At 34.2% G+C, this 12928-nt stretch overlaps 1 protein-coding gene across 1 annotated transcript in view; it reads right to left on the minus strand.

The window, feature by feature from the left end:
* The window catches only part of CSMD1 (CUB and Sushi multiple domains 1), a 972765-nt gene that overhangs the window by 446946 nt on the left and 512891 nt on the right, over positions 1 to 12928 (minus strand). The window contains exon 18 of the mRNA XM_007944438.2: positions 3299 to 3490. Within this exon, the coding sequence (XP_007942629.2) occupies positions 3299 to 3490 (192 nt within the window). The remainder of the gene's footprint in view (positions 1 to 3298; positions 3491 to 12928) is intronic.

Below are 12928 nucleotides of genomic sequence, written 5' to 3' on the forward strand. Positions count from 1 at the left end.
GATAGCACATAACAACAACAACAACCACCTAGCTGAAGTCAACGTAAATTTGTGTAGTCTTTCTAGAGGAATATTGAAAACTTTGAAAAGCCTAAGAACTATGTAAAGTTTAGAAGTATGTCATTCATAAAAAATCAGCAATGCATTTTGAAACAGGGTGTACACAGCAATGTTTGTAATAGGGAAAAAATGAAATAATCTAAATGTAAAATAATAATGAACTAATGCAATGAACATTAGTGTATACCAACAAAGAAATACTATGCAATCATTATGTATTGGTAAGTAAAAAGTAGAATTTATAAAATAATCTTATAGGATTATAAAATGCTTCCATTTTAAAACACTTTAAACAGAGATTACATATATGTAACATAATTAATAAGTATATTTTTATTCATGTCTGTGATAATAGTAATTGTCTCCAGGTAAAAGAATTATAGTTTTTTTTTTTTTCCCCCTCTTTTGTTTAATTACAGGGTCACTATAGGCAGTGGCTGTGACAGTGGGCTCAAACACAGCAAGGATTTTGAGGATGGAGTTGGATTAGGCAGTGTTTCATTCCGTCGTACATACGGTCCCTATGACCCTATGAGTCACAGCCCAGGCCACAGCACCTAACAACAACAAACATAGTGTTGCTATGAGTCAGAATAGACTGGATGGCAATAAACTCAAAAAACAAACTCACTGCGATCTAGTCGATTACAATTCATAGCATTCCCCTTTAGGTTTCCGGGGCGGTAAATCTTTACGGAAGTAGATTGCTCGGTCTTCCTTCCGTGGTGTGGCTGTTGACATTGAACCACTAACCTTCTGGTTAGCAGTTAAATACTACCCCACCAGAGTTCCTTATGAGACACACACGCACACACACATATATTTCTGTTCCCATCATGTGTGTATGTGTATATATGTGTGTGTGTGTGTGTATCTTATGAAAGGTCTGTGGGAAACACATTTTACTTTTAATGAGGGGAAAAGATACTACAAAATAAAAATTATATTATGGGTCAGCAGAACAGAACTTAGGTGAGTGTTAAGACAAGACCAAGTGAAACACTACTCAGTTTTCCTGCACTCAATAAAATATTTTCAAGTATCTTTACATTTAAAAGATCTTTGGTGGTGAAGAAGTTTGCAACTAGATGCTAAACTAAAGGTTAGTTGTATGAACTCACCCAGGGCACCACACAACAAAGTCTTGGCATCTGGTAGATAAAGATTGTTGTTGTTAGTTGTCTTTGCTCCCTACTCATAGTGACCCCCTATGTTAAGAGAACAGAACTGCTCCATAGGTTTTTTTGTTTGTTTGTTTGTTTTTCTTTTGTTTGCTCTAGGCTTTAGGTTCACCAGGCCTTCTCCCATGGAGCTGTGGAATAGATTCAGATCACCCACAGAAAAAAATTGCCATACAAGTTCTACACATGGTGTCACCATGAGTCTAAAGTGATTGGACGGCAAGGCTTTTTTTTTTTTTTTTTTGTAGTTGTATAGTTTTATAATAGAATGGGGAGAAGGGGGGAGTCTTCAGTAAAATTTTTCAAAAACTCATTTCCATTCTACATATACATAATTTTTATCTGGAAATAATTCTTATGGAGAGTATGAAGCTTATTGCTGAAAGAAAGAATAATATTTACAATTTAATGAAAATACGTTTATTTACTTTCAAATATACATTTTCCATTTTTTGTCATCTCATATCTATGTATTCAGGTGGGTCAGAAAATCAAAAGAATATATCATTCAATTGCCTAAAAGTGATTTTAGCTTGTCCTTGGAACTGATATTCAAAGACAGATGAATGTTATCTATTTTCTTTGCTGATTGAGTTGCTGGTCAAAATTACATAACCAAGAAATGAACTAACAAAAGGTTATAGATTAGTTGGGAAGACAGTCAAATTTAATAGGCACTTGTTTAAATTAATGTAAAGTCAGCAATTGTCTGTAAGAGATAACTTGGAGTTGCATTACTTTTTAATGTACTCCTTGATGAGCTTTAAAAAAATCCAAAATGGGAGGAAAAAAACTGAAAGCCTTTCCTAATTTAAAAATAGGACAATTGTTTAAAATGATTGTTGCATTTGTAGGTAATTACTCTACTTTAAAAAAGAAACACACAGGAATCTTGCAAATCTCCTGATGACTCAGCTTGAATTAAATAAAATGCATGACTATGCTCACAAAAGTTTTAAAATGGAAATGCAGCACAAAACATTAAATAAACATGGATAGCTCTCTGACAAGGTTGAGAATGCTAATAAGCAAAGCTGTCAAATCTCATCTTTCTTCAGAATACCGTAATAAGTGCTTTGTAAGATGTGAAAAGCTGTGTATCATTAGCTCTACAGGACCACTGCAAATTTCTGTACAACTGTGGATACGACAATAAAAATAATTTAAAATTATAAAATCACCCTAACGTCATCCTATATAAAATGGTCCATTAACTATATGTATCCAATTTCTTTATCTCTTTCTCACTTTAAAGATTAATTCAATTTTACATTTTTCAAATAGATTATGAAGAAGTAAAAAATTAGTGATAGTTATTTAATAAAGTTTATCAGAATTTCTTTTAAAATTAAGATCTAATACTCTAAATAGTGATTTTATGGTGAAATGCATAACTGAATGAAGAAACAATCTACATGCAATTTCTATTTTAATATAAAGCATATTTGTTACTCGAAAACCATACAAGTGATAAAATATGTTTGATACTTACCTGAACTATAGTGTGCAAAACAATTGTTATTTTTTTTTAATTAGGTCAAACCATAAAATCCTAATGAATTTCAACAATATGTTCTCTTTTTTATTTTCATTTTGACATGAGCAGTACAATTTCTAGTTTTCAAGATTCTATTTAAAATAATACTGATATAGAAAAAAAAAAATCTAAAGAAAATATTTTGCTTAAGGGAATGACTGTGTATTAAAAATGAAAATAGCATTGGTAAAGTTATAAATTTTAAAAAACCCAGAATTTTAAATTAGACTAATTTAATTGGTCCATATTCATACAAGGTTTGTTAAGTATAGGAAATATAGGAAATGTGAATAGGTATCAGTTACTGTTACATTAAGTAAATGACATTTATTTATTTCACCTAATAAAATAAAGTTTAAAGCATTACAGTAAAATTTTGAACATAGCCTTACAGAATGAGAAGGCATGTAAGAAACTCCTGAAATATATTTCCAAAGAAATTACACATTTATAGGAGGAATTTTAATGATAACATGCATTCATTGCCAAATATAAAATTTCAATTTTCTATTACATGTACCTATGCAGGTAGGAGGATCAGGTTGCCAAAAGAATCGGTTATTCAATTGCACACAGGTGATTTTAGCTTGCCCTTGAAGCTGATATCCAGGGTCACACTGGAATGTGATGGTATCTCCGGGTTCCCTGCTATCTCCATAGCGGGTGCCATTCTGAGGCATGCCTGGATCATTACAGGTTGATGCAATTGTTGCTATAAAGAAAAGACAATATGAGATCAAATGATCAGAAAATGTTTTCTACAGTCATATTAAATATAGCTACCCTTTTGAGTTAAAATACTGTATTCATGTGCATAATGCATCATTTGTTTATACATGACCATATTCCTCCCCACCCACCCTTGGAGGATACATTCACTAACATACACCTTTATAACTTTGAAGAGATTCTAACAAAATCTTTTGGAAAATGAAAAAGACTATGGAATATATCCAGGAAAACAGGTCTCTAAAAGGAGCTCTGGTGGTGTAGTGGTTAAGGCATTTAGCTGCTAACCAAAAGGCCAGAGGTTTGAACCCACTAGGCACTCCATGGAAGAAAGATGAGGTAATCTGCTTCCCTAATGATTCACAGCCTTGGAAACCCAATGGGGTTTGCTATGAGTTGAATCCAGTTGATGGCAGTTAGTTTGGATTGGTTCTTTATTTAGTACACAGGAACCCTGGTGGCATACTGGTTAAAACATTCAGCTGCCACCAGAAGGTCAGTGGTTCTAACCAAACAGCTCCTTTGTGGGAGGAAGATGAGGCTTCTGTAGAGATTACATACAGTCTTAGAAACCCTATGAGGCAGTTATGCTATGTCCTGTAGGATCACTATGAGTCAGAATCAACTTGAGGGCAATGGGTTTGGTTTTGGTTTTGTATTCATTGCATAGACATGCACATACTTCCTCAATAACAGTATTTCAAATGAGAACATACCACAAGTTTAAATTATTTAAAGTATATGAATCTCAAGAAACCTGGAGTAACATAGAACATGAGGAATTCCCATGAGGTCTGTGTTTTCCAAGGTGATATCCAGCTACCTTCACCAAAGAAATTTTATTGATGTTCTAATGGGAGTGGGCTACAGGGACTATTGGTTCATTTTAGTCATAGATCCAATAGGGCCTGTGGTCTATGCAAGATCATTAATAAGTTTCTTTCACCTTCAAGAATGTTTCAATCTGGACAGTAAATTATAAAATCACCCTACTGTTAAAAGAAGCTCTGAAAATTAAACACTTGCCTTTGCTGTCAAATGTACAGGAGAGATTTTAGTGTTAACTTGTTGCCATCAATTCCAACTCACAGTGACCCTATACACAAAGTAGAACTGCCCCATAGGGTTTCCAAGGCCGTAAATCTTTACAGAATCAGACTGCTACATCTTTCTCCTGTATGTAAGCTTGAACTGTTGACCTTTTAGTTAACAGACAAGTGCTTAACCACTGTGCCACCAGGGCTCCCAAGTTTAGTGTTAGGAATTTCAAATTAGTTTAATAACATTAGCATTTGCATCACAGGCTGGATGAGAGGTTTCAGAGAACAGCTGGAGCCATGACAATCATAGGCCCTTGCAATTATATGTTGTTGTTGGGTACCATCAAGTTGATTCTGACTCATGGTGACCCCATGTGTTACAGAGTAGAACAGTTTCCTAAGCTGTAATCTTTATGGAAGCAGTTTACCAGGTCTTTTATCTTTAGAGCTGCTGGGTAGATTCAAACCAACAGTTTGTGGCAGCCAAGCATTTAACCATTGAACCACCAGGGCTTCTTATTATATGGAAAACATATAATAGAATCACCTAAAATCTCATCAAATATGCAGCAATAGCTTTATAAACACAGGCTTTGTGGTGGTAAGCTCAGGTTGTTTGTCCAAAAATATCTTTATATGCGTAAATTCCCATTAAGTCCATATAACACTCCATCCAGAGATCTTCAGGTATTTTTGTTGACCTATTCATCCTGTAATTTAAGTTTGTATTAATATTATTAATATTTTCCCTTATATTTGACAATCTCCTATTACCTTTTCAACATTGGAAAGACTTTAGACTTGGCTTCCTATTTTTTGAGCCCAATGGGATTATCAAAATGGAAGCTTAATGTCAGCAGCCATCAGCAGATGCCCTCAGGACAAAGTCAACTTCTGTGCTTCGTTAGCTCTCTACATTTCAGATTTCACATCTTTTTGAGGCTCTGAGATTTCCTCATTTTCTTGCAGGATCAGTGATGAATATTAAAAGGTTGAAAAAATCTTATCTGGCACCTTCAGTATATTTTCAGTAGATAAATTTTCATAGTATTTATTTTAAAACTAGAAATGAACATCACTTAGTCATAAAACAAAACAAAAGGTTGCTGTTGTGTCAATTGCTACTTATAACGGGCCTATAGGGACCCCGTTAGGACAGAGTAGAACTGCCCCTCAGGGCTTCCAAGGCTGTAAATCTTTACAGAGACTGTTAAATCTTTCTTTGTCCCATGCAGCATGCTGACGGGTTTGAATCACCAGTCTTCTGTTTAGCAGCTGAGCACTTAACCACTTCACCAGGTTCCTTCTTAGTCATAGTTATATGTTAATCACAAAGCATGATGTCTGACATGTCATACTTATCATCATCTTCGTTAATATCATTCTTAGGGTTTTAAATGGAGACCTTTCACTTGAAAATTGAATTATAATGGGTATCAAAAAGAAATGAAGTGCTTAAGCTTTACAGTAGGTGTTTCAATGAGAAGATAGCTGGACATACTATATCAGAGTCATTTTTAAAAAACTTAAAGTTTTCCACTACCTTCCCATCCACTGCAAAGAATAGAAGGTTGGAAGCAAGAAGTTAATCACAGGACTCCAGATGAAAATTGATAGAGTAGTAGAATGCAAGATAGATTTGAAAACCTAAAGCTCATAGTTAGAAAGTCATGAATGTCTTACCCATAGATCACACACTTTTATAACACAGAATAGGAATCATAGAATTTAATTACTAGAATCACAACTCATAATATCCATCATGTAATCAGCAAAATGGTACTTTTATTGAACTAATATTTTTTAAGCTATCTTGAATTTAGGAGCTCTGGTAGCATAGTGCCTAAGGCACTTGACTGCTAATCAGAAGGCTGGTGGCTCAAACCCACCAGCCACTCCCCAGCAGAAAGGTTGGACAATCCACTTTTGTAGTGATATCACCTTGGAAACCCAAGAAGGGGTCACTAGGAGTCGGGGCCAACTCGACGGCATATAACAACAACAACATCTTGAATTTGCTATTTGAATGTTGTTTCCATAGAAACTAAAATCTACCTTTAGTGATTCACCCTCACTGTGACTCCTCTAGGCTTCAGACAAAAAAAAAAAAAAAGAAAGAAAATAAAAATTTAAGAAAAATCCTACTGTAAATTTACAATTTTATTCATTGGAATTTCACATTCTCAGAAGAAACTATATCCTTTCCTTAAGCAAGTGTTTATATATATATATATATATATATATATGATTAAGTGTCCATTTCCAGGCCATTATTGCTGTGGTAGTTTACGTAGTATTAAAATAATTTAAAAAGAAAAGTTAAGAAGGCAAACAAAGAATATCATGAACACTGAGTTAATTGTAATTTTTAAGGTCAAGATGTACATTTTACTTTTTCTCATTCTCAAGTATTACGCATACATTAAATACAAAGACATATAACACCCAATAAAGAAAGTTTACACAAAGGTGAGCAGATTTTGAATATAGATAAAAAGTTCAGTTGATATCAGTCTTTCAAAATGTACTCAATAGGACACTTCTCTAGGGATCATTTATAGATATCTGGTCAATTAATACTGGCAAATACTATATACTCTTGCTCCTTTTTGTTGATTCACATTGCATACTGGGGATTAAAGGCTCAGATATCCTATAGTAAAGAAATCCATTGGTTTTTCTTTGCTTAATCCAGTGTAACCTAAAGTTATGTGATCACAGAGTGTATTTCTATCTGTCTGTAAACTTCTTAAGAGCCTGTCAAAGAAATATCCACAGAATATGAGTATATGAAACACTGGCTTGCATCAATTTGTTTCACAATATGAAATTTTATTATTTTTTTTGAAGTACATTTTCTATTTCCAAACCACATTTTCAATTGCAATATCTATAATAATAAAAACTCACTGCCATTGAGTCAATAGCAACTCATAATGACCCATTCTTGGGTTTCCAAGGCAGTATCACTATGGAAGTAGATTGCCCAACCTTCCTTCCGGGGAGTGGCTGACAGGTTTGAACCACCAGCCTTCTGGTTAGCAGTCAAATGTCTTAGGCACTACACCACCAGAGCTCCCATAATAATAATAGAATACACTATTAAAAAGCTATATACTCATGAAATTTGTGTTGTATAATAAACAAAAATACTGTATCTACATAATTAGTCAAAGTTTATATTGATTATATGAAAGCATCAGTTGTATTAAAATGGTGGCATATATACTTTTAGACAGGATGTATATATTTTCTTGTGTATATCCAAAGATAATTTTGGATAACAAGTAAATTACTTAAATTCAGTGGAATTGAAATTCTAATTCTTACTCCCTCCTTTTAGAATTATAAAATAAAAATAAGAAGTTTCTAAGGTTATCTAGGTTGGATAAAAAAAAAACAAAGAAGACTTATGGGGAACAAAATTAAACAACATGATGGGAGATATAATGGTTGGATCTCTAGGATAAATTCATGTTATTTCCCTTTTGTTTTGAATTGTGGAAAGATGTAGCTTGGTAACAGCAATAAAATTTATTCTGAGACTAATATGAAAGCCCCCAACCAAAGACATGAAGTTGGGGTCAAAAATTGCTTTTACACCTTCAAGGTCATAACAAAGTTATGATGGAGCATCTGTTCATTTATTTTTTATGATTACATTATTTTATGTGCCACAGCATACCTCTTATTCATTTTCCCTTAAATATTTTTCTCCATATGGCATTTTAGTGACTCAGAGTCTTTCTAGTTTCTTGCCATTAAAAAGAAAACAATGCTTTAGCTGTATCAGTCTTATTCCTCTATTACCCTAGAAAAAGAAGGTACTGTTCCTGAGGTGATGAATACTGTGTTTTTCAATTTCCCATAGGGGTTCCCTGGAATATTTCAAGTCATAAAGAACTTTCCACAGGCCCATTAGTATCTAAGGGATTGCCTACACTATCTATATGCTGAACCATTCTGGTCAGCTTGAGCAATCCAAAACATGTATTAAATTTCTCATAAGAGCAATGGATCTGTCTTTTCGTTTACAAGAGGCAATACTTACACCAAATAACTATTGCATAAAAAGAACCTGCAAGAGATACAGTTTTCTCCCCCATTAGATAAAGTCACTCTTGAAACTAGAGCCTGTCCAAAGCAATTATTTCTACAATTGTGTTTTTTCCTACTTTACTAAAATAAACATCTAAAATTTGGTCCTTGTGCTATTATTTATGTCATATGAATGAGGACCTCCTTGAGTGTTTTTTAAACATCATAAAAAAATATGTTTATTGATTGAGTTATTATTAGTTCATAGAAGTAAATGTTTGCTCAGTGCACAAATATTACTTAAAAGCATCTGCCATTTTCCTGTGTTGCATATCTCAATAAATAAAATGTTTCTCACATCTACAGACTATGTGGCTAAAGAGTTGATCCCTTTAGGACGCTGGTGGGTGAAGAGATAAGTGATTATTTCTGGAGAACAAGGTTTGAGTTGGGGATACGATATAATCAGAATTGTAAATCCAAGGTTTGAGTATCAACAGAGCATTACAGTAACTGATGGGTGCATGATAAATTTTCAAAAAATGACACTGTATTACAGCAAGATCAACAAAAAAGTGTTCAAAGAATAGGCTTTCAGGTGCCCAGTTCCTCCTCACCTGGATATTTAGAAATGATACTAATTCCTTTTTTTTGGAATGTTCAGGCCCAACTTTTATTTTTGGATACTTCAGAAAAGAATTAGAATACCTCAAGAGGGAGATTCTGTGTTTATCACTAATAAAGTTTTTAAAATAATGAAAACTCAAAGAAATTGAATGGTACGTTTTATTCTGAGCATTTATTCCATATGTATATCTAGGAACCATTCTGATTTCAGAGAAAAAGCAAATAGCTTGAAGCTTGCTGGTTACAATGAAGCTTACAAAGAAAAGAGGAGGAAAAATAGAAAATCAACCATTGGCTAATCTTAAAAAGAATGCTTGAATCCTGTCCTCCCTTTTTACTGAAACCAACTGATATTAAGTTACTAGGTGGTCTCTGGCCCTCCACCCATCTTCAGCCATCTGTTTTGAAACTCAAATTGAATAAGCCTGGTTTAAAACAAGAAATAAAATTAGCAATTTGTGCTAAAAGAAAAGCAAGTGGTTGCATGAATTTTGGTCAGGATTTTTTTTTTATTTTTATATTGGATGTTTGGCTTCATGGGTAAGCAAATCTTAAAATGAACATAAGATGTTTGTTATTAATTTTTTTTATTTGACCAAAGGCACCACACCACAATCAAGTCACCATCATAATTTACCACAATTTCTGTACTTGCCTATCCCCTAGTATAATCCATTTTCTATATCCCATCTAGGATGATATTTTAAAATATAAATCACTTCATGCCACTTTACTATTTAAATCTTTAATGGATATCCATCACATTCGAGTTGTGAATTAGGTCCAAACTCCACAATTTGACTTAGGTTATATGATTTAGCCTTATCTCTCTTAACCACCATATTTACTTATCCTGATCTCTTCATTCAAATTTCCTTGAAATCAACAATATTCACTTTAGAACTTTTCATTAACTATAGCCTTTCCCTGATACACTCTTTGTTGTCTTTGCATGGCTGGTCACTCTAGCTATTTACATCATGCTTCAGTATCAACTTCCCCAAAATATTGCCATGTCTACTCATGAAGTCAGTCATGTAATTATCCTCTAATATATTAAACTATTTCTGTTTAAATCCCATTGCCTTCCTTTTTTGGTTGTTGTTTCTCATCAATATTTTCATTATTTTTGTTGTTGTTGTTTGTTTCCCTTAATAGATTAAAAGTTTGGAAAAGGAACCTATGAATTTTTTGTGTGTGTGTGTGCTGTATCCCTGGTGCCCAGTCTACAAAAGGGTTCGGTGAAAATGTATAGCAATAATTAGAGTTCTTACTTCTTTTTCTGTGAATAAGTATGTTTTTCAAATTAACTAATGTCATTTTTACTTGTGGAATTTTTGTCAATAAATTATTTTATAAAGCAAAATATAGTTATCATTTTGTTATATGTGAGCTATTCATACATTCATTTCTACATTTATGACAATGATGATTTCTGCATTTGTGACAGTGATGGTTTTTCCCTAAGTAGGGAATAATGCAGCAAAAAACTGACTCAGTGTAATATATAATGACTGTAAATATTTGATGGCATAGTGGATAAGACATTTAGCTGTTAACCAGAAGGTTGGCAGTTCAAACACACCAGTTACACCATGGGAGGAAGATGAGGCAATATATTTCTGTGAAGATTTATGGCCTTGGAAACTCAATAGGTGTTGCTGTGAGTCACAATTGACTTGGAATTGGGTTTGGTTCGAAACTTATCTCTAGTATTTGTGAGACTGAAAGAACAGTTTCAAACTGAGGCCTACACATATACCAAAATATTTTAAAATTACAGAACAGTCTTACAAACCATTAAATTATGCTCTATATTTCTTCCTCAAAAAATAAGCATTCATGATATGATTTCATTATATGGAAGGTCAGTTATAGGCATAGATTTAACAGAAACCTCAGATTTCGTTACTGAAACATGGTAATATTGTCTTCAACCTATGGTTTTTCTTTTTTTCAATCCTGGCTTTTTCCTGAATCTCAAGGCATCTAACCTGTAAATGTGTGTACACCCTACTTAAAATTTCCAAGCTCCTTGCTTTTCTGACAAACAGTTCCAAAGACCAGCCAAATTTTCTACCCTCAGTGGAAGAGACTCAGAAGCTGGAATTTGGGAACGAATTACAGGATATTCGATCCCAGAGAATGGAAGGTGACACAAGGTCTGTGCGGGTCAGCAGGCTCCTTACCCAGAAGGGAGAACAGCCCAAAGAGGGCTGGAACAGGTCACAGGATCAAGGTGCCAATTGTGTAGTTGTAGGAGAAGTAGTGGAAAAGCTCTGGTGTCACAGTTGTTAAAACATTTGCCTATTAATCAAATGGTCAGCAGGTCTCCATGGGAGAACGATGAGGCAGTCTGCTTCCGTAAAGATTTACAGCTTTGGAAACCATATAGCGCAGTTCCACTCAGTTTTATGGGATCACTATGAGTTGTAACCATCTCAATGGCAATTGGATTTTTTGGAAGGATAGTAGTGACAGTGGAAAGCATTTAAAGTTCTTTTCATAATAGACAAGATTGGCATACATACAATTTAATGGAATTTTAGACTTAAAAAATCTAACTTATTCATGTATAGATTTACCAGTTACTTAATTTAATAAGAACCATGATTAAACTTCTAGTCTAAAGTGGACAAATGCATGGATTCCTGAGTCAGGAAAATTATAAATTGGAAAAATTTCAGAAATCTTAATGGAATTTTTCCACTTCAGTAGTTTCAAAAGTGAACCATGGGATGAGAACTTAAGAATTATGAACGCACACAATTAACTCTTCCTAGAAACATGTATATATTCAACTGGCTGTTTTGTACTTCTACATCATCATATAAGACATATCACGTGTGACATGAACAATATTGATCATACTTTCTTTTCTCTGAAATATATTCTTATCTGATAGTATCACAGTAATCAGCTACTAGGCTGGATACTTTGGACTCATCCTAGACTCCTCCTATGCCCTTTCCCATGTTTGGTTAGTTACTGATAATATATGAATTGAGAAACAGTTATTGACTGGCTTCAGGTCTCATTCTGTTAGCAGTGCCAGGATCCATAGCTTCTCCATCCCTCCTATGTATATTGCTTCCTTTGCTTTTCCATTACTGTTGACTTAGTTATGACTTTTCTCATCTCTCTTCTGAATTATTGCAATAATTTACTATCTGGTTTCCTCACTTCTTGGTTCATGAAAATTTACTTTCATGAAAGAAATAAAGAAACTCATAAAAATGAAATATATTTCAAGGTATTAAGCGCTGTGGGGAAAAGAAAAGGGAGGGCAGGATGAAGGGTTTGGGGGGTGTTGAGGGAGGGAGTTAGCTACAATTTCAAATAAAAAGACCATGGAAGAAATCCTGAGATGATGACATTTAAGCAAAGGTGATGAAATAGTTAACCATGTAGGTAGATTGCACCAAGCAGTTCAAGAAGTGGAAATAGCTAATCAAAGACTGAATCATGAGTGGGTCTTCCACACTGCAGAAAAAGCAAGTAAATTGATGGAGCTGAAAATGAGAAAGGAGTGTGTGGAGAGACTAACATGAGACAAGGTGAGAAAGATAACTGTGGGCCAGATTGTTGTCGTTGTTGTTGTTATTTGCCGTTCAGTTGCCCCCGACTCATAGCGACCCCTCCTTGGGTTTCCGAGGCAGTATCACTACGGAAGTAGGATTGCCCAACTTTCCTTCCGAGGAGTGGCTGGTGGGTTT

The sequence above is a fragment of the Orycteropus afer genome, unplaced genomic scaffold (genome assembly GCF_000298275.1).
Source record: "Orycteropus afer afer isolate SDZICR_OR568_19922 unplaced genomic scaffold, OryAfe1.0 scaffold00125, whole genome shotgun sequence".
Classification (NCBI taxonomy): Eukaryota; Metazoa; Chordata; class Mammalia; order Tubulidentata; family Orycteropodidae; genus Orycteropus; species Orycteropus afer.